This window comes from Varroa jacobsoni, unplaced genomic scaffold, assembly GCF_002532875.2.
Source record: "Varroa jacobsoni isolate VJ856 unplaced genomic scaffold, vjacob_1.0 scaffold_1395, whole genome shotgun sequence".
Classification (NCBI taxonomy): domain Eukaryota; kingdom Metazoa; phylum Arthropoda; class Arachnida; order Mesostigmata; family Varroidae; genus Varroa; species Varroa jacobsoni.
Window position 1 is genome coordinate 88466 of NW_019214297.1, and position 22066 is coordinate 110531.

A 22066-nucleotide genomic window follows, 5' to 3' on the forward strand; every position below is an offset into this window, starting at 1 on the left:
GCGCGCGATAGCAATCAACTGTGGGTGTCTGATTGTGAATTGAATTGTCACTAGAACCGCTTAGCTTAAATGGTCTTTTTTTTTTTACTTAATTCTATAGAACGGCCACAAGCTATCGGAGTGCAAGCCTACTGGCTTATAATCATTTCTGAAATTAATGGCCCCTAAATGTTAAGAACTTTTTCGTTCGCCGCTTCGACTGTCAATCGATGCTCCTATTCTGAAAGGATAGAATCTTAGAGCATACACACAGGAGCCTAGTAGGTAAAGCATAGAGTCTACTACTACTACGTCTACTGATAATACCATTAGAATACGCAGGCAAATTTAGCGGCCGAAGTATGCTCCTATAATTAGCCTCTATGGACACTTATTCTCGTTCACTTGAGAGTGTGCTGCACAGACTGCACGCATTATTAGTCGCTCCACGACCTCGATGCTACAATAGAGAGAACCAGTTATAGTAAATTAGTAGTGGTGAAACCTCTACTCGAAGGATACTCGTGCAGAAGTTCATCGGTCAGATAAGCTGACTACTGGATAAAGAGAAACAAAGAGTGATAGTAATGACACATATGAAGCTTCAATCAGCTGTTGTAGCTGGCCTAGGTGTCTATCAGTTTGTTCTTCCTAAGTTTCTACATGGGTGCGTCTCACAGGAACGCACATATAACTGGTGTAAGAGTAGACCGTCGGAGTGAGACTGACAATATATCAGCTGGCGATCAAGGCCACCCTTGTACCCTAACTGTGTCCGAACTGGCACCTGTTTATTCCTTCTATTTTGACCAGAACAGATATATATCATTCGAATCATCGAAACGAAATCTTCTTGACAGGCGTACCCATCTCTAATTCCAGCGCGATTGGTGATTCAGATTATTAACTTATTTATCTATACATGCTACAATTGTTTCTGCTAACAATCCACTTCGCCAGTGTCTATTTCGTCTTCGCTAAATTTAATTTTTGCTTGTAAAACTTTCAGTAAAACTACCTAGAATTCTCTATAGTATTGTAATACATTCTATTGTATTTTATCGTTACATAATCGACACATTCTACATCCGCTTTGATTTTTTTAACATTTAACAAGCCCTACACTTTGCGGTTAGCTAAAAGGCCGACAAGTGCTACAGCCGGCAAACGTCAGGCAGCTAAATTGGACCATAAGACATTATTAAGAGCAGATGATCTTATATTTGCTCAATTCATCTCCATCGAACTCTTCGTTCCCTTTTTGATATCAGTTCATTAACGGCTTCCGCGATAGTTCCTGTAATATTGCGCGAAGTCTACTTCATAATTAAACTTCTCTTAAAAGATTATAGGCAGCAGTTTTACAAGACTTGCATTTTACCCATCACAGCATCTGAGTTATCGATCCTCTATTACTATTATTATATGCGTCACTGCCTCTGCACAAAACCATTTGCAGTTGTTTTTGCTTCCTAAATTTCTTGCCTTGTTCGGTAAGTATTCTGCTTGTTTCTGTAAACCTTACTTAATCCCGCTTGGTTTATCCTGCTATATCGTATATGGGATATGTGCTGCTAGCTGAGTATCGCGTACATAAAACTTGGGCATTTTAAGACGCAAGGCTCAAAGCATGCGCGTTGAACCTTTCCAGTTTGGTGCCTATATGGATATATAATGAAATCGCTTAAATCGGTTCCAGGGCATGGCAGTGCTGTCCTTAAATTCAAAGTCCATACTAAGTTCCTAATTAAGAAACATCTGTCTAGCAATCTGTCTAGGCTATGATATAAAGGGCTGGCTGATGGCTGAGCGCAGAAACAATTCAGCTACGAACTTGTCCATGGTTTAACCCAAAAACTTATGCGAGTGGAGTGGAACGTTTTCGGCATTTCGTCTGATTTGCCACAAGGCATGTTCGAAACTAGCCCACATCTCGTAATGATCCGCAAACTTCTCTCCACCTCCCAGTGGGTATCTTCCTCTTGCAGCGTTTCAATTGGGAAAATGACCGCTATGTAATTTCGCATTGTATTTTCAAAACTACTAGTACTTAGAAAAAATTCTAGCTTACCATGGTATGACAGTCCCGCGCGACGTCGCCGAAGAAAACGAACGCCTAACAGGCGAACATTGCGTGTGTCTATTTTGAATGAAGTGCAACAGTTGTATAGTCAACATACTTCAAGGGCTATAATCGGTCACAGATAATTAGTGCGATAGATGATGGACAAGACCACGATTTGTAGGGCGTTTTTTGCTGTTGTGTTGTACTACTTTTAACTGAAAAAAAAAATAATAATGGCAACAATAACAACAAGTACTAGTATATCAGGACGGAGGAAGCCTATAGACGACAGCGCCTGACAGCCGATGCGGCGCTGTACCTGCGCCACTAGCAGTTGCAAGCTGATGTGCCTAATGCCGGTGAGGCATCATGTCAGGTCGCCATAGCTGACACGCTTGTTATGTCAGTCGAATGCGGCTTATGTACGTGACAGATTTTAAAGACGTGCGTACGCAACCCTTATCATAGAGATAGCCGCTCCCTTATGGTATTACTTGCAGTAACAAGAGAATATCACAACGGGTAAGTACAGGCGACAGACAGAGTCAATGGACAAGCAAATATTTGCACATTTTTAGGTTCCTGTTGTTATCCTGTATTTAGACAAAGAAGGACAGATTTTTTTTTCGTTCTGTAGAGATTGTCGGGACTACTCTCGGCTGTCGAACCGAAACGATGATAGTTAATTCTAATTAAAAGCTAAATTCTGGATATTCATTCGAACGTGAAATTGTTTGCAGCGTAACGGTAATGGAGGAAGTTTGGAGTCAGAGCCGAGTTGAGCTTCCGAGACTAAACTTGTGCATGAAAGATTTACATAAGGATCAATTATTACGTACTGAATATTTAGGCATTTCTGGCACATAACTGATTAGTCGTTTTAATAGTGTTACCTCCACATGACTCTTTCACGCGGCTTTATTTCATGAAATAGGCCTGCATCGCCTGAAAAACGAGGTAATCGACTCGAATTCAACTTATACATACTGTGTATATTGTAACTAGTCCTGTATCACACATTCTATGTAAACAAAAACGGTTCAGTATGAGGTATTGGTGTAACTAGACGACATTGACACCTTCGACATACAACAGTGGCAATTTTAATATCAAAAATACTAGAATTAATATCTTCTCTTTGAAGCTTTCAGGTTGAATAATGTAAAATGGTTTGTTTGTTTCTTATCAGGTACATTGGCCCCAGATAAATAGGGCACCATTGATGACTCTGCGTCGTTGATGTCGTTTCATATCGTTTCATATCATTCATCGACGTGTATCACCTGGAGTAATCTCGCTTCTGCAACTTTTCAACAGCCAACTTCTACTGGCTGTCCTTGACCGTTGCACCGTTCACGAAGGGGCTCTCCCACAAACACGACTACCAGATGTCGCTGTTATAGCTCAGATTATTCAAGTGTACCAGGTCAAGCTGGCATGAAAAAGGGGTTTAGAACAGGATCTCTGAAGACCTTGATTTGACAACATCTCTCCCTTGTGTCGTAGACCGGGTTTCGTGATAATGATGCCCATAGATTACTCGATTTATCTATCATCATCAAACGTAAGCTCGACGGCATTTGCCGGCTTCTGAGGACAGAAAGCGTAACAGAGCGAAAACAATCAGTGACTGTGTTGCTCTAGTGTCTTGCGGCACGGCACAATCGATGATGACAGTCATCAGTCAAGCTATCAGTTTTGCAAATCAACAGAGAGATAAGCAATCCATCTTGTCTCTTTTTTTTTTTCTTATATTGTTAAGGCCAGAAGTTGCAGTGACGCTGCTCAGCGACACTGAAGAAAAATATTACTGCTGCAAATCGATAAATACTTGAGTTGATCTCGTCAGAAGGAAAACTGCAAACTTGATTGTTAATAGGGCCGCTTAAAGATAGATCAAAGTGTAACGTAAAGAAAATGTTGAAGGAGAATATCGAAAAGAGACATAGATGTGTTTGAAGCGTTTATTCCGTTGAAGCGATGTTATAAACAACGAAGCTATTAACAGTTCATGCATTTTTGTATCTAACCTAATACACATTAAACGATCTATTTCGGCTTTTCCGAAGCAACAGCTTTCAGTAGACTAATGATAGCTTTCGACCGTATTTTCAATTGGTTTAGCATGAGAAGCTAACTAACGAAAACGCTAGTACTTCTTTTTTTCGCGTAACAATACGAATAGTCGAAAAAAACGTCAAAATCAATAAGGACGAAAACAAGGGAAAGCATTTACGTCTGGCTAACCCGCTAACATCAATACTACTTGATAAGAAAACCGCTAGTGTTTCAGCGCTCTTCCAAAACGCTCAAGGACCATGAGAGCCCAATCATCACAAACTTATATAGACTAATAACTAATATGATGCTAGTCTGCTAAATTTTGCCTATTTTACTTGATCATGCCAGATTTCATTGGTTTCCGGAGAACACTTTTTCCCTGTTCTCTTTAATGTTTAGGCTAGAAACGTGCGCGTGATGAAAAACCGTTCCGCATCACCTCGCATGCTTTGTAGAATCATGAAAACACAAACCAGCACCGCAATTCTAAACGTATTCTTATCGTACAACCTCAAAATGACCGATATCGCAGCAACCCGTGGCAGGCTGGACACATATCTGAGAAACTCCCTTGGGCGAGTACATAGAATTTTTTGTAAATTGATTCTATAATGAGGCAATCATATATATATACATATATATATATATATATATATATATATATATATATATATTTTTTTTTTTTTTTTTACACATTTGATACTATATGCGGTAATGCGATAGGAGGTGCATAGCAAGCAATGCCTGAATATCTATGTTAACATACATAAATATGTGAAGGCAAAAAGATTAAATTAACCTTTAGTTGAATAGCAATACTACATGTCTTTTGGAAAATGTTCGTAGGTACACTAACATTGTTCCTAGCGTCTGATAACAGTGACTAAAATTCATCTTTCTTCTGCTTAAGTACACAGGTTTTTTTGTAAGCAGCTTTCTGTAAGAGCACCTCACACGAGTTGAGATGCTTTTAGAAAAATTGTTTGTTTCTTTGGATCCATTGTGTACCTCTGTCTTTCTCGTTACACTGTGATCTTTCTCCCGGAAGCGATAAATCAGTGACTAAATTATTCAAACAAATTTTATAAGTATTTGTAAGAAGAGAACAGATTTTCAGAGCAGGTAGCATCTTTCGCTCTGTGTTCAGAGATCGTACACGAAATCAAACTCAGCAGTGATATCTTCGATGTATTTTGTTCAGTGTGAACGGGCCTCTTATATATATGTTCTTTTATTTATTTGAGTTGATACTTAAATAGCCATTAAATCTACGCAAGCTTCTCGAAAATAACTCTATTAAAGCGCCGTAAACAGCGCCGCAGGGAAGTCGACGAGAAATCTCAGAGATATTATTTGGTGATTTTTATAATTTAAGGCTTTTAAGCGATTTTATCTTTGGAGCGGCTAGGGTGCGGCTACGAGCTTAGTCGAACCTGCCTTGTCATTCAGTCAGAAACTGGGCAAAGTCCGTGAATAGAAATTTTCAGTCGAAGTTAGACTTCTGAAAGAAATAACACTCATTTGGTATCTGCTCATCCTGCGGCTGTCATCTGAACTGGGAGCCGCAGTAAACGCCGCCGATCAACATTTGGTTAGTTAACACATTGAAAAATGATAGATACGCGCGTTTTATATGTTTTATAGTATATAGTAGTATATAGTATATAGTATATAGTAGAATAGTTTATTGAACTGATCAACACAACGCCAACGGCGTATTGGAGACGAATTGCTTTAAGACCTTTCATGACAAGGGAGTTTAATGAAGATGGCAAAAAAACAAAGCGAAACAAACTGCCTTTAAGACACTTCTCTTCTAACAATCTGACGCACGGTCACGATCTCGGACGGACAACATCTACTCCTAAACAGAGATATATACTAATTGTTAATATTCCATAGTGTTTGTAACGTAGCCATCGTGAGAAAAAGGATCAAAACGCTGATATATTGATGGATTATACGACTGGACAAACATTAAAAAAAGTACTTTGAAGATCGCTGACGTTAATTTTATAATATAATTTAATAAATAACATCTTTATTTAATGTAGTCTAAAATATGTTTGGCTTCATTTTTATGAAAGACACTCACAGCAACGATGATTATATGTAACTGTATGAGATTGATGTCGTCAAAGAGATACGCCCGGATCGAAAATGACCCTCTTGTCAGATAGACAGACAGATGGATGTCTGGTCAACGGTAGTGCACGCGTTAAAACTATGATATTGTTATCGTCAGGTAGGAACACTTTAATAACAGTTTTATTATAGATACGACAATGATTAGTAGTATAACACAATCTTGTACTTTTATTTTGCTTAGCAGGCTAGCATAAAAATCATTAAAAACCGGGTAGCAGTCGCATAAAATGCAATATTTTTTACTTTTTTGCAACGTTTTTTACTTTCTGTGCAATCGGTGCATTTTTGATGACGATGACAAAAATGACTAAGAATTGTCAGCGAAAATAGCCAATATGCTAGGGTGCTCTTAGACGCGGTAAACAGTATACATGCCTATTTCGATATGGCATGTCCTTACGGAAATTTTGTAATTACTATGAACGCAACTCTTTTAATGATATTTCTGCTAGCTTGCCAAATGTTGGTTCCTTCAATTGAAAGAATTTAGCCTACGAAAGAAACCAAATCGACCTTAACTGTATATCTGTGTGCACTCGTATTAATTCTTTAAGTCGACAAGGGCGTGCCTCGGTGACTACTTTATAACTAAGTACGAACTTCTCGATGTTAGCCACGCTTTGCGCAGGCCTAGCTATCGCCACCCAGGACAGCTTTGTCGCCTACTAGTGGGTTTTATATGAATTAATAGTTTCAAATTCTTTAATTCTCTTTTGGTAATAGTAATGCGGCAACCACAGACGGTTCCTGATAACAAAAAAAAATACCGAAAAAATAGCTTAGCATGGCATGGTCACTGGTAATGACAAAAATTATTTTTGGCAATTGCGCTCTAACAGTAACTTATTCGAGCAATTTAATCACAAAGATTTACATAACCCACGCAAAATAATCTATTATCTTCTTTGTTTTGAATATAAAATATAGCAGAAAAGGTATGAAAGCAAAATAAATGTTTAGGATATTACGCCCAGAATCGTCTGATATTTGTTAGTTCGTATTATACTACAGATTTCGTCGGATAGGTCCTATTCAGAAAAATACATAATCCCGTAAAAGATCCAGAAATTTCTAATCACAAATTTTGAGCATCTGTACGTCCCTACGGCGCTTTCTGAAGTTCACCTTGACATGTCGTTCAAGCAGGGGCGCCCAACGAAGCTCTGGCTAATTTGGCATGCCTTGGTAAGCTGAAGCTTTTCAAGCCGTCGTTTTCTCCGAACAGTGGTTGAAACGTCGCAGAATACGCTTAGAACGACTACGAGAATGACAAGATACGAGATATCAATAGGGGCCCGTAGAGACGATGGCACCGTAGCTGTTGAATAGACAGGTCTTAAGAATAGTCGGCCACATTGCTACATATGAGTCATGTGTAGCTCAAGAGGCTGAATTTAGAACGAACAATAAATTTGACAATGCGTTCTCAGTATATCTTACTCGAGCACTGTCTTCATAAATGGTAAACGAAGGTAGATGTCTCTCACGCTAATTGGTTGCACCTCATCAACACCCACTTAGTAGCCGTGTAGACCGCACTGAAGACAATGTTGCTGTATCGTTTGTGTAAGAAGAACAGGTGCAGTGGCAGTTAATCAACATCGACATCGTTAACAAAGCGGTATGAAAACCGTCAATAGACGGTCAGGTACAAATTCATGGATTGTAAATCATCGCTGCTTCAATTCAGCGCCATATTCACAATTTGAATGGCCGGTTCGTCAACCGCTGACGTCACTCGTCATCGCGAGAGATGCTCTGCCGCTGTGTTTGTACTAGTATCTGTAGGTATGTTCCTTGTCCAGAGATAAGTTGTCTATTGGACAAATTGCCAGAAGCCATCTTACTCATCAAATTTCTCGTATACATGTTTTTTAGAAAGTTATTCGTATCAGCCATAGTTTAAGTTGCGTTACTGTTAGCGCTGTGCGAACGCTAAATTAATTTTAGCATTTAGACAATTTGCACAACCACAATAGACAAATATGAGCAAATATAGCTCTTCTCTACAGCCTGCGGCCAGTGTTGTACCTTGCACCCAGCTACCTGGCTGTTTTTCTATGCAGTGTATGCCGTAAATGAAAGGACCTTACCAGTGAAAACTATCGCGTACAAATAGAAGTATGAGACTATTTTACATAACCTAGAATACGATAGGTGAACGGCAAGATATACGTCAAATGACATATGAGAGACTATCTTGTATATTGACGTTTGTATCTTACTCGTAGTATGAGCAATACGATCTATCTGGACCATTACTCGTTTTATGACGGAATAAACACTTGGCTTTTGGTAACCGAATCCGTCAGCAATCGTTCTACAGTACGTTGTCAAGCCTTAAGGTCCTCATGTCTACCGAGCATCGAACAGAGTCTTTCATACTACATAGCCAGAGACAAATGCACACCCATAGGTACCTACGCGCATATAGAACCAGAGTCACAGTCTACAAGACTAGATCATATCATAACGGCAGCATGCATCTTCGACGGCATCAGGTAGATACCACACTGAACGCAAATCCCACTTCGGGTCAAAGCAAGCGACCCTCTTCCACTGGAAACGAGCTATGAACTGAAAGATATTCATGCGCCCGTTCGAAGGCATCCAGCCTGATTAAATAAAACGAATGCATAAACGCGTTTGTTCAGCTCTGCTGGTTCTCTACGACTCCGCTAGTTTGGTGTTATTCCACTGCTCAATCCTAACTTGTCACGACCTGCCCTTTGTTCACTTCCATGAACTTCCCTAGCTTTGAGGGTTAGAAGTAAACTCCACACCTCAGCTTCGCTAATAGATAGCCGACCTATCTATATTGCGTTATAGTAAACGGTAACGCCTGTGCAGAATCGCTTAGCAGGCGAGTCGCTAACTTCATACAGGGGTTTGTTTAAAAAAAGGTTTATTGCAATTTGTTGTTTGTTGAATTGCGACTGATAGCCCTTATTTTCGGTCAAAAGTATTGTTTTGCGTTCACACATTTGTGCGCATATATATATAAACTGTATGGCGGTCAAGCGTTCGTCTGAATTTCATTCTAAGCGATTTACAGCGTAAATGATAACGTACTGTAATATAATGATCGAGAGCTAGTGTACTATACGATTGCGTCTGATATTTATTCGTGAATCAATTGATATTGTCATTACTTCTTCGTTTGTAGATATCCAACAGGCTCCTCTAGTTGGCCCAGGCTTCAACAGCGACCGCATCGCGCCTTATCACAACTAATCCTTTCATGGTTAAACTGACACGTTTTAGCCCAAGCCTCAAATTGCCCGTTAGTTCCTCTACTGCAAATACGGCGTATATTAATACTGATACAGATTTTTTTTCCATCAAACCATTGTATATACTCGTGTACGACTAAATACTCCTTTCCTTTGCTTTCTGTCTTTGGAGACTAACTTTCCTACATCCAATTATATATATGATAGCGTAGATCCCTGCTAATTTTAAAGGCACATTGTGGCCTAGGTTCGATCCCGAATACGAGAAGGTTTCGTCTCATACTGAGAGCCAGCCGTTTGACGGAATGCCCAATAGTGATACCAGTCGTAAAGCTCGAAGCATAAAAATCTAAGTACATGCGTTTGGTTTTTCAGAATAGTTTGTTTAAAACTTCCAGTTCTGATGTCTGTCTGCAACTTACCTGCGTTCAGTCCGGTTTATACTCAAGTAGAAATAGTTCTCGTTACGGTTCTACCGAAAAAGGCCTAGCTTCTACCTTTTTAAGCCTCCTTCCTTTTAGTCCGATAAAGTCAGAACAACAGGTGTCGCTGTGGTGATATAGTAGTGACGCGTTTGCCAACGAAATTTATCAACAGGCTTGGTGATTTGGACTCTAATCCGGACGTAGATACACCTTGTTTCGTGCTGGGAAATGCCAGCTGTCTGAAGCAATGTTTGACGGCAGCACCGAACGTTGAATACAAAACATTTAATTAGCGCCAATCCGTAATCGACAGAATTATCCAGTACTCGATCGCGGCTTGTCAGTCCCCTATTCCCATTTCGCTGCGGCTTCCGGCGATCTATCCGTTATTCGTATTCGGCTTCCTATAAACATACAAGCACATACATTCACCGTACAATCCGTTCCACAGCGTAAAAGAAACTCCTTTACGTAGAATAGGCTCTAGTACTACGGCCTTAATTGGGCCGTAGCGGCGGATCGTCTGTCCTCCGTTCGTCCACAGATCTGATCGGGAAAGCGAAGGCACATGATTGATAGCTAGCTTTATCCTTGCCGTAGCTGCGGCAGCAGCTTCTGTTCTATTCCACTGCCCCGACTATGTCGATCAGAACAAGGTTGCTGGTCGATGATGATAAGAGCAATGTTGATTACGACTCTAGTGATTATTGTTGTCCTCCGCGCAGTAATTAGCAATAAAGGTCACGGTGGCACTGCCGATCTTTGTACGCAATTAATAGGCGAATTCACACTATATTGTCAATACACATGCTATACAAGTGCAATATACAAATATATGTATCACAAACAATAAAGTAGGATACTCCCAGTATGTTAGACTAGATAAGCTTATTCCAGTAATCTATATGTAGAAAGAAACAATGTAAAGACGATCGATTTGTTGCTAAGAGTGGCGCGAGAAACGTTTTCCGAAACCCTCATTTTTTTTCATTGAACAAATATTTCAAGTTAAGTTACTACTGTGAAAGTACGGTTTAGTTCTATCGAACGCAGGGTTTTCGCAATAGTTTTTTTCACTAATGGCGACTCAGACCGGTACGATGATTAGTTCGCCAACTTTCCAATTGCATTATCTATGCATGGTTCCCTTACGCTACTACTTCTGCCACATAACACTAACTGAATTACGTACTGAGCACAATGCTATTTGCAGCAACGTGGGCGCAGACCATATGAGACTAGCGGGATCTTTGGTTACACTCTCCCAGGTCACAGGCGCAAAGCCGGGCCTCGGTAGCAATTATGTGCTTGAGTGAGTGAATATTTGCGAGGAGAACGCTCCTTCTCTCTGTTGCGGTTCTGCTGTTTTTATCCTCTCTCGCTTGACCTCCATTTTTTATTCTCTGTGTCGTTTCCTTGGACCCTCTTCTGCGTTGCTGTTGGGTGTACCTTAAAGGTCTGAGGTATTGAAGTTTACAGTTGAGCTTCATAAATACTGCTCTTGGCTTCGACTTGCCGTCTCACGGCTCGCTCCGATAAATATTCAAAGTAGCGTGTTCCTACAACCGTAACGATCGCAGTTGTCGTTCCAGCTATTGTCGTTGCTATGGATGTTGAAGATAATTCAGAACGAGCTGTTTCAGGTGTATCCGATTGCTTCAGAAAAACATAACAACACCACAGTGTGCGGCTGCACCTCTGTTTTGTGACTTGATCTTCTTCAGATTGGCGACCTACCATAGCGAAGTCCACCTACATTCTTGTCATGCAATGAACGCAGCGGCAACGTATATAGCTATTGATGATGGACGGCGCGTCAGTGTAGTGGGAATTCTCTTATCATCGTCATATGCTTCTTTCACTCTTCATTTAGCTATCGCTTTTTTCTATCGTTATTTCATTTTCTTATTTTTATTCTTCTGGATTAAACTGGTTCCAGTATAGCTCTGTTCGAGGGCACTGTATGGGCGGGAATGATGGGTGCGGCGCCTGCGACTGCCGCAGCACAGAAGCGTCAGCCGTGCGCGCGAGCGCTTAATCGTATGGGACGAGACACCGATCGTGCGAATCCGAAGCGTAGCGTACGCCGCAATGCTGCTTTTGCAATAAGAACAGGAGCAGACAGGCGCTGGCAGAAGCGGATCAGCTGCAGATCGGCTTCGACCATCACAATCTAACCGACTCGCGCAGTAGCACAGTTCTCTTTGACTCCTGTAACTATAATAATGAGAGACAGACAGACAGACAAGGGCCGGGAGACCAGCGGACCGGGAGAAAGGCCAAGACAGAGGAAGAGGTCCTTTCAGTAGACTGCAATCACGTCTAGGGACGCTGTCGTCATTGGTGTCAGTGGCGATGTCTCCCTCCTCGCCAACGTGAACGAGCGAATATAACTGTCACTGCTAAGGCGGCTGCCGCTGTCGTTTCTACTGCTATTGCCACATGCAATGTTAGCGTCTGGATTGGCGCTTTTCCAATGTTCTATCACCACTAACGAACGGCTGCTTACCACTCCAACGAAACGGTGTTGCTGACGATGGCGGCGACACCATCTATCGCGGCAACAGCAGTGGCAGGATCATCTACAGAAGTTAAGGCGGGTCTACGGCAAAATAGAAGCAAGCGCGACAAGCTCAGATGTAGAGCAAAAGCGACTACGGCAGCGAGGTAATCGGTGCGGCTGGAATAGTAGGGGAAGCGTTCAACGTGCCCAGTCTTTTGCCCAACCATGAAAAAACCCATCGATATAGGTCAACTAATGAATAGGCAGGCGAGCGCAGGCTACGCATCATCTACTGTTACACTGACCCATACCTACTAAGCACATCGTAGGACGAGCAAAGATTTATTAAAAATATAGCCAGCACAGTCTTATTTCTAACAGGACTCTACTCCCGCGCGCGAAACCTTGCTTAGCTAGGGGCAGCGTAATCTATTGTTAACTTTGTTTTTGAACTACTGATATTTAGGATTAACCTATCATGGGCAATGCACCCAGTTGAGCAGCTAAACGATTGCGTGTACTTAGCGACGACCGTCAAGAGGGGATGATCTTTTAAAGTAGAACAGAAAATAGAAGAAGGAGACATGGACAGTTGCCATTGTTCATGCCGTTTGACAAAACTGATCGACAGGTATAGTCAGGAACGTAATGAAAAAACATTACATTGGCAAGAATCGTAGTAGCAGGCTAGAGCGGTCGACCACCACAGGCAAGACCATCACTTTTGTATCGACTATACTATAATCCAACCACTAGTAGCGTGCCGCCCTCAGCCGGCGGCAGTTAGTCAACGATGGTATGACATGGCGAACCGCTAGCAGAGGAGACCTGAAAGCGAACAAAATACGGCCAGGTGAGAAATAACTGTTCCCGTTACTGCTGCTACACTGCCGATGCAATTGCAGCGAGTTAAAGAAAAGTTACGCAACGTAGAGTACAGATACTAGATAATAAATAATACTACGTAACACTTTTTCAACACATATAATTTGTAAAAAGCAATGCAAATCTTCATGGGAGTATACAGTTATCTGAATATATCTAAAATGTTGTGCGACATAATGGATGGTTGCGTTATTTTTGGAGCGTGGTCAGCATTGCAGCTCTGTTGATTCGAACGTCTTCTAAGGCACTTTATCTCGTATATCTACAACAAATCGTGCGATTTTCTTTCAGACAGCATGTGATTAAAAGATTACCAGAGCGCCCTAGCTAGTGACTATTCATTGTCTTGCCTGCGGGGACGTCGAACGTAAAATATTCTCCACGGTCGACGCCAACGGCCATAACAACACTGCTACTTTCGCTACTTTTCTATCTCGCTCCTTTAGCAGTGAAAAAGACCAACAGGATGGAGACACACGAGACTCGAGGTAGCGATGTGAAGCCACAGTTTTGGTGCGGCTGTCGGCAGTCGATAGTACTAGATGCTGACGCTGGCCATTTCTGTCATTGAATTACTCATGATCGTTCCGTGGGGACTCGTTAGCATGTCGTGAAAGCCCTACGGTTGCTGCGACACCATAAAAGATGGCAGCGACAAATTCTGACAGGGTACGACCGATTGTTGTACAGGTTTCAGAATGTTAATATAAACTGTATAGTCTTATAAAGTGACTAGAGTTGTCTCGTATTTACTTATCTTTTCAAATCAACGTTCACTTTTAGCAGAATTTAGTAATAAGAATTAATTTAGGGGAGTGTGGGTCGAGCAATTTCGGCTATAAATATGTCCCAATTCAATCTAAAAGGTGTTCTGGGTGCGGACTAAGATATTAAGGTGAGCTTCCACTAGTGGACCCCTTTACTGCAAATTTCCTTTTAACACGATTTTGTAATCCCGCATCGTAGATTACTGCCGAAACGAATCAAGTTTATGGAGATGCAACTTCTTAGGCTCCTACACAAAATTCTCGTGTAGCGTAACAGATTTGCCTGCGAATCTAGGTAACACCTTGTGGTCTAGGTTCGAACCTGGAGATAAACAGACTTCGCCTTGCACTGGGAGCTGGCCGTCTGGTGGAATGCCTAACGGCGACACCAGACGTGAAATACGTAGTCTAAAAGTTGCTAAATAAAGATGCATCTCAAATCAGTTTGAATAGCTGTTGCATCGCTTAAAATTGTACTTCCTCTATTTGAAAGAACTTTGTTTAACCAAGAGTATCTCTAACGTTTAGATATTCTGCTGATGGTTCCGGCAATCGAAATCAAAGTGAAGTCCCGCTCTTCATGATTTTCTACCCGCCTAGCAAGCTCATTTTATCAAACGCAAAACAACCCCCTAATTAAATTACTGTGCACCACATCCCCTAGTGTTTTAAATCTGAACATAAAGCAGATTAACTTGATCAATAGGAAATAATTCTACTTATATTTACAAAGATCCTAAGCAATGATCCATGAAAAACAATCATTTTATCTTTTCTTGGGCAGCTCGTTTACCGAACGCGCCACAGATCAATTTCTGAACTGGTGTTCCCTATATTTACGGTTTTAAACTGTCTTTTAATAGAAGCAGCTACGGCAGCGGTTCGTTGCTTCTGAGCGTAAAATAGTCGCCTGCTTAAGATATTTTACGTAACGGACAATTGGTCATTTCTGCCTTTTCAAATAATCACATTGACGTATTACGTAAAGTTAAGCATTTATTGATAAAGCGGATTTCCAGCTTTTGCTTTATTGACTATATTCTAATTTGCTATATATATATATATATATATATATAAGTATTTATATGTAGTCCACTTTCTTACTATTCTAGAAAAAAAATAGGCTTCAATAGATAGATTGAGATGCATCAAACAGCATTAGACTTTGTTTGTCTTTTTTGTCGTTAATTTTTACGAGGCGCACTTTCTAATGCCACTCCCACACGTAAGGCACCCCCACACTTCGGTGAAATTTATTGCGCAGTTACCAGATTTCCCAGGATTGAACAAATTTTGATGTTCTGATTAGCGAGGCCAGCTGGAGCCAACGTTATCTCTCGACCATTTGTTTCGCTCAAAATCTCAGATAAGACTGTAAGCCTGATTTGGTCTATTTTTGTGTGCTTATTGATGTAAATATTGAACACATCACTAAGAAAGTATGCGTCGTTGATAAAGATTCCTGCACAATAGATATTTATAATTAACGGGTCCAACAGGCCAGGAACGAAAGGCCATTCTATGCAAATCATTTTTAGTGCGTTACTAACACTATAAAATGTTTTATAATTTTCAAGGCGATCAATGTACATGCACCTCTGAAAATTGGCTTGACAAAGAGGAGTTGGATTGAAATAACCTCATTGATATCTCTTCAGTCAATCCGAAATACTATTCAATGAAGATCCGGAGCAGTGTAACATGAAGTATAGGAAAGGAGTTGGAAGTCAGTGAACAGCGGTTTCAATCGTCGGAGCGGGACGTACACTTGGCTCATGTAAAATAGGCTTTGACCTGGTAATGGCCAATCGTACGTAAAGCTAAGTAAAACTTCCTTAAAAAATCTCATCGGTACTTCAAATACTGTGCAAAGAATGACTACGCATATCGACGGTGAATCTAAAGATTTTCGTGAAGACTATTTATGCACAAGTAAAACATGACATAAATAAGGATAATCTGCATCAGGCACCGGAAAACACTGCTTTCAGGCGCAATAGATATTATATATACAGTTATATATACTTGCCATACATATACTTGCTCTTAAACAAATCCAGAATGATTTATGAAATATGATTGACTTTTATAAACCCTAGAGGTAGGCCTAAAGTGAAATGCTTGTATGTTTCACTATATAAAGAGCTTTGAACGCTTCAATCGCTATACGCCTGTTTAAGGCAGAAAGCTTTCATTTTCTATCTGAGGTTCAACATCCACATTTCAGCGGCTACTATCTCGGGTCAGAAACGCCACAGATTTACATATAGTACATAGGCCTTACTTTTCGCCGATTCTACCCGTATACATTCAAGCTCTTATTTAGAAGTCACCTTCTACTTTAACAAGAGGATCCGATATCACCTGCAGAACAGACGAACATTAGACCTATAAAGTCAGTCGAAGTAGACGGGCAATAATTAGGCCTGGCGTTATAGGTACCGTTGCTTATAGAAGATAGTGTATATATAATGATCTGTCGATCACGTCGGGCTACATAAGCGAAGTTGATTGTGTCAATTGTAGCAGTCCAGAGTTTTATAGCTAGTTCGGCGCGCTAACTCTCGAAGCTGGAATAACCGAACTTGCAGTCATCGGCCGCCATATCTAAGCAAATTGAGGCAATCGCTGAGCCAATCGGAATTATATATCTGCTAGCATTATGGATAATCTCTATAAACTAAATAATCATTAAAGTCAGGCCTAGAAATAAACTTGTGGACATATTACGTATGACCATAATGATAATAATATTAATTGTTATCACAACGCTATTATTAATACAGAACGTAGGACCCGCTGAAAGTCACCAGGCTTTGTCCACGATTTAATTGCTCATGTACATTTTATTATTATTATTGATATTGAGCTACATGACGTTGGATTTGTTCACGAAATATCGCGTGTTCACGACAACCTTTGTCGTACCTTACGCTTTCCACCTATTTTCTATGCTCTTCTACCGTTTCGCATCCTGTGAATATGTCGTCTGTGTATACCGGCATACGTTTTTCTTGTTACGATATCGATGCATGTACGGTATCATCACCTTTATCACCATCGTGAAACTATCACTGGAGCCAGACAGCTGCTTCAGTCACCGCCATATAGTCGTCGATCTCAACATATGGGTCGCCACCGAAAAAAGGCAAATTCTGTGAGCCGTTCCTTGTTTCCTTTCTTTGAACACAGTCACTAGCTGGCTATAAATGTTCAACTAATTAGTAAATCTAAATGATATTATTACATTATCATTTATTTGTGTGTTGATCACTCTGGCCCGGTGTAAGTCACCTAGCTGTTTATGGTAACGTAATAAGTTTTCAACAATCCAATCGTGTTCGATTTTTCATGTTCTCGATTTGACTGATTTCACATTTTATTCAAATAACAACTGGCATTCCTCTATCCACGTATAGGCCATGTGTGTATCTGTAATATTCTAGTGCTTCAGCATAGGTCAGCCGTTTTTATAGAGCAGAGTACAAACATATATGTCATAGTCTGATTTTGCTCTTATTGTTGGCGGATCCGTGAACGCACCATCACTGAGATTTCTACTGTTCCTGGTGACCTTTTCAGGGAACAATAACAAAATAAAAAATTCTGAACAGAGCTTTCCAATTTTGCACACTGGCGATTATGGTTTTTGTCCTTGATGGATTACAGATCTTTCACCCGATGATATTGTATGGCTGCCCTACTTGCGGCCAAATCGCATGTGACCATAGTCATCCCCAAGTCCAGCGCGACCGAATCTGCAAATTTTTATTGTTACCATCATTATTACAAGACGGATGCTGCAGAACTTTTAAGATTATCTCGAAATTTCCTCGTTTACTACTCATTTTGCAATTCTTTCTGTGGAATCTATAGAGCACCCCAACGTAAGCCTTCGAAATGGGCTTATTGATTTTGATGCAACAGAATGGAATTTTAAAAGTGTTACAGATAGGAGTGTAATGATATTTTACTGGTGAAACAAAATTACGCCAGAAGCTTTTGTCAGCAACTTAAATAAGTTAGAACTGAAAATAAGAATCTTCAGAGCTTCGCGAAAAAAAAATTTGTATCATCACTTGCAGTCATGGTTCACCGGCCTTTGCCGGTATTTGCCTCTCGAGTTCGCATATTGAGACTGAATTATAAAGATTTAGACTAATTTGCCTTCTTAAGCTTCTCTACTTCATACGTGTCATTTCCAATCCTAGCCAATATGCCACACGCCAAAAATGAAATGTGCGCAAAAAGATACAGCTAAAACGCTTCGATATGGGTCTATAGATTTAATGAAATGCCCATATTGGCTCTCAGTGGTTTAATACTGAGCAATCATGCAGTGTACGATATGACTGAGAATGGTAATGAAATGCAACCTTCTTCGAAGGCTGTCCCCTTGACAACAACCCTTTTATATCTAGAATATAAAATACACAATTTTATAAAGCATGATTCCTTACCGCAAATGTCCATAATCCTCATCACGGATTCGCTTATCTGGTGCTCCAGTACCAGTAATCCCGCCTACTGGTTGTACGATCTCCTCATCCTCAGCAATTTGTGGGTAGATATTTTTTAGCCACGTACGCAAATCTATCCTTGGTCGCTTATTGAGTTCGCTGCTCCTCCCGGCCTCACCTGGGCTGGGCAGGAGGGTAAAAAGAAACAGTAATACGGCCAGGGCCACCATTCCAGCAGATAGGGTCCACCTCATCATAAATGAGGTTCGGACTGGGGCCCGGACGATAACAACGAATCGTAAAAAATTTCTTACGACACGTTTGGCGTTAGCAGGATAATCAGTTAGAAAAAATACCAAAATGACAGCAGAGCGATCTAAGAAAATTTCTCCGTTACAGATCGTACGAACAATAGTGAGCACTGTATTTTGTTATGTATAATATAATTAAAATAATTCAATAAATAAACTCTTTCATTGTTTGTTGTTGTAGACATAGTTGATTGTGTTTGCTTGAGCATCTATTTTTGGATTTCTTTATTCTAATAAGTAACTTGTAAATTTGCTTCATTATACAACAAATATTCTATCTTCAGTTTCACGGTATTTCAAAACAGAACTCCACATTATGTTTGCTTTGCAAAATGCTCACAACAAAAAATATTTCTCCGTCGTTATCAGTCGCGGGGAAGATATGTAACATTGATTAAAAACGAAACACCGTTTTGACTGTACTCTAGGCAAAAACATCTACTCTAAATTGAGTAACACCCTTAATAATAGCACTGCCTATGAGCCATAATCGGTTAAAGCGACGTTTATTATAATCGATGTAACATAGATTCCTTTAGCAAATGAAAGAATCGATTCTGTTAGCTCTTTCTGTTAATCAGATCTAAAGCACCTTAACCACCTACCTGCGTGTATGGATGCTGGAAATGTAGACCCTTCACTATGATTCGACTTCTTTATATACCGGCCGACGGAGCTCTTTTCCTGAATTTATCCCCACTGGCGCCTCCCTCCCGGAGGTTATTTCAGAGTCCTACCTGAATCATAGCCGGTGCCTTATGATGATACTCATACTGACAGCAGAACCGCAAACCGTCTCACGATGAAATACCAAGTTTTAATCAGGTTGTCGAGTTACACCGGTTAAATCAAGACCGGATGGGATGCGTGAGGACACAGCAGCATGATGCGTATCTGCTGATCCTTTGATGAGAACCCGCTGTGGCCCAACAGCAAATCCTGGCCCGTGCCACAGCCGTCTCGAGCTCTACTGTCTGGATTCGAACGTGCGGCGCTGTCTTCCCTATGTAACTGTGGCCTGACCTACTTCGGAGGCGGTTCACGTCGTCTAACAGAAATACTTTCCAGGCGTGTCATAGCTTCGGCGCTTTCAACATTGCCTGCCTTAGCGAAAGAGCAATACGGTAACGTTAGTTCGGCGTTCCGTCAGAAGTAAAAAACGTCCTTATTTAACAGAGCCTATCACAGAGTCGCGATGTTTCCAGATGCGTGTGGCTGACCGTCGAGTTGGTTTAGAAAAATTGTCTGACTCGAAAGGTTGCTAGGTAACCATACGGTCGTCTTTTTCAGCCTTATTACCGCTGGACTGGCCCGTTCAGTGGATTACACGGTCTACGTTTAATGGTGAGATCATACACAGTCAAGCATAATTGTACAAATGGTGCCTACCTCTATCTTTTAACACCTATCTAATTCTAAATCTACGTAGGGGAACAAAGTTTGATTCAGTTTGTTGAACCTGTGAGCCAATATGGCATTCAGACCAGCTTTTCAGCGTATCTAGAGGATAATCTCAAAGAGTGGCGAACAAATATTAGTGGCTGAAGTGCTTTGCCAAATGGACATCGTTTAGATCGATATGGAAACACGTCGAAGAATACACAAACACTTAGCAATGTGTTACCCACTTTGCGAGCGTATATGCAATGCCTTACCATAATAAGGATACATTGTAAATGGGAAAGATTAAGCCGACACTTAATCATTTATATGTTCCTGATCCATTTATTTTCTGTATTTATTGGTAAATGAAACATATCTTTCCGTCCATCCTCTTAAATCATATGTACGTCGTCACACGTGTAGTTCGCACACATAAAGACAGCAAAAAAAAGTTGTTTATTTGATAGGAAACGTTAAATAATTGAGCTCGCCAATGGTTACTATGTTTTCGCGCAAATGTTTTCCGATACAAACGTTTTTTTGCGTATTAGAGTAAAATTCGCAATCGCTTTCATATTTTCTAATAGGAAGCTTTTTACGTAGCAATAAGTACAACTAATTTTACTAAACCTTCTTACGTACATTAGTCTTTTACGCTTGTTGCGATACATTCTGTCTTTACACCTGTATTATGCAGAGTTAAGAAGTCTTTTCGAAACCTACCCATGTAAGTAGTCAAAGATATTTTTAAACATATATAATAAACTTCGCAAATGATACTTAGCACACAAAACTTTAACGATTTTTTAGAGCTTGTTTCAGATAAGAAACTTGTCTTTTACGAAGACTACTGTGGTCAGCTTGTAATGAGTCAGTTCACAAATATGCTCTGTGAAATTACTTCGGAAAAGCGAAAAGATCAGAAGACGAGAAAACTAAGCTCTAGGGAGTTTCGAGTTAGCACTTGAAATTTTGAAATTTAATCAATAATTTTGCTATGCATGTAAGGCCCATGATAGATTTCCAGTTTGTAAAAGACCTATTGAGCTCGTATCAGCGGATGGTCTTGTCAAAACAGGATTCGTCAGAGCTTCTAACCCTAGGATGGTAGTAGTAATCGAAATAAGTTACCCAAAGCCGGTTCGTACTGTAAGTAGGAAAGCCCGCATGATTCTGATCAAAGCATCTTTTGTAGAGCCTAATTTCCGATTTCTTATAAACCGATTAATTAGACAGATTTTTTAAATATCCAAATAAGTAAAACACTGCTAAGCAACTAGCACTGTATGATGAAAAGGGCTTGGAATGAAAGAGAAAGAATGAACGGAGTGGAAAAAATGTAGAGATTTCACGCAAGTGGTAACCGCGCTTTTGATAGATTTAGCGTCAGCGGAGGCAACATATGGGGTTTTTCGGATTGGCTAATGCATATACTAGCGGAGTAACCAATATGACCAATCAATAGTTTAGTAGGCTATGATGTGTAACAAGTTGGCTAAGCTGCAAAAATGTGTAGTAAGACAACATCCTGTAGCAAACACATATCTTTTTTTGATATTCTACTGTCCAATTTTAAACTGGTAAATATTTTGGTTGACGATAATTAATGCTTTTATGCGTTGATTTGGCACACAAATTTCTATAGAAGCAATTACACTGGGATCCTGATTGTGGTAGAAAAGCAGAAAAGAAATGTTTGAGCATTTGTTCAAAGATGCATGATCGTAATAATGTAACTCTGTTATTATAATAGAAAAGAAAATATACCTATTAAATTAAACCTGATCTCAAGATAATGTCCATAGACGAATATCAACCTAATTCTAGTTTTAGTTCATCTTAGCAG

At 40.3% G+C, this 22066-nt stretch overlaps 2 protein-coding genes and 1 long non-coding RNA gene across 9 annotated transcripts in view; 1 reads left to right on the forward strand and 2 right to left on the reverse strand.

The window, feature by feature from the left end:
• Nucleotides 1-12538, reverse strand: part of LOC111269538 (uncharacterized) — a 77168-nt gene extending 64630 nt beyond the window's left edge. For 2 of the 6 annotated variants that reach the window (XR_015314641.1, XM_086972133.1), the window contains exon 1: nt 2051-2543. Coding sequence is in view for 2 of the 6 variants with exons in the window: in XM_086972133.1 (XP_086828259.1) it covers nt 2051-2053 (3 nt within the window). In the remaining 4 variants the exon portion in view is untranslated. Of the gene's footprint in view, nt 1-2050; nt 2554-9908; nt 10316-11103 lie in introns of those variants that run through there. The other 4 variants (XR_015314640.1, XR_015314639.1, XR_015314642.1 and 1 more) reach the window with 4 other exon arrangements.
• A 139-nt stretch (nt 12539-12677) lies between these two features.
• LOC111269541 (uncharacterized) lies at nt 12678-16797 on the forward strand. The gene is made up of 3 exons (XR_002685826.2): nt 12678-13267; nt 13591-13968; nt 15644-16797. It is a non-coding gene; the product is annotated as an uncharacterized LOC111269541 (long non-coding RNA).
• Nucleotides 16798-16881: 84 nt separating this feature from the next.
• On the reverse strand, nt 16882-20034 carry Dsk (Drosulfakinin). 2 transcript variants are annotated; one of them, XM_086972136.1, is made up of 3 exons: nt 19443-20034; nt 18527-18797; nt 16882-17824 (listed from the first exon to the last, which is right to left on the reverse strand). In XM_086972136.1, exons 2-3 carry the CDS (start codon nt 18781-18783, stop codon nt 17767-17769), a joined length of 315 nt encoding a protein of 104 aa, XP_086828262.1. In that variant the 5' UTR covers nt 18784-18797; nt 19443-20034; the 3' UTR covers nt 16882-17766. The 2 variants fall into 2 exon arrangements, with proteins under 2 accessions (XP_086828262.1, XP_086828261.1); XM_086972135.1 differs by having other exon boundaries at nt 18527-18835; nt 19443-20025.
• Between the last annotated feature and the right edge of the window lie 2032 nt (nt 20035-22066).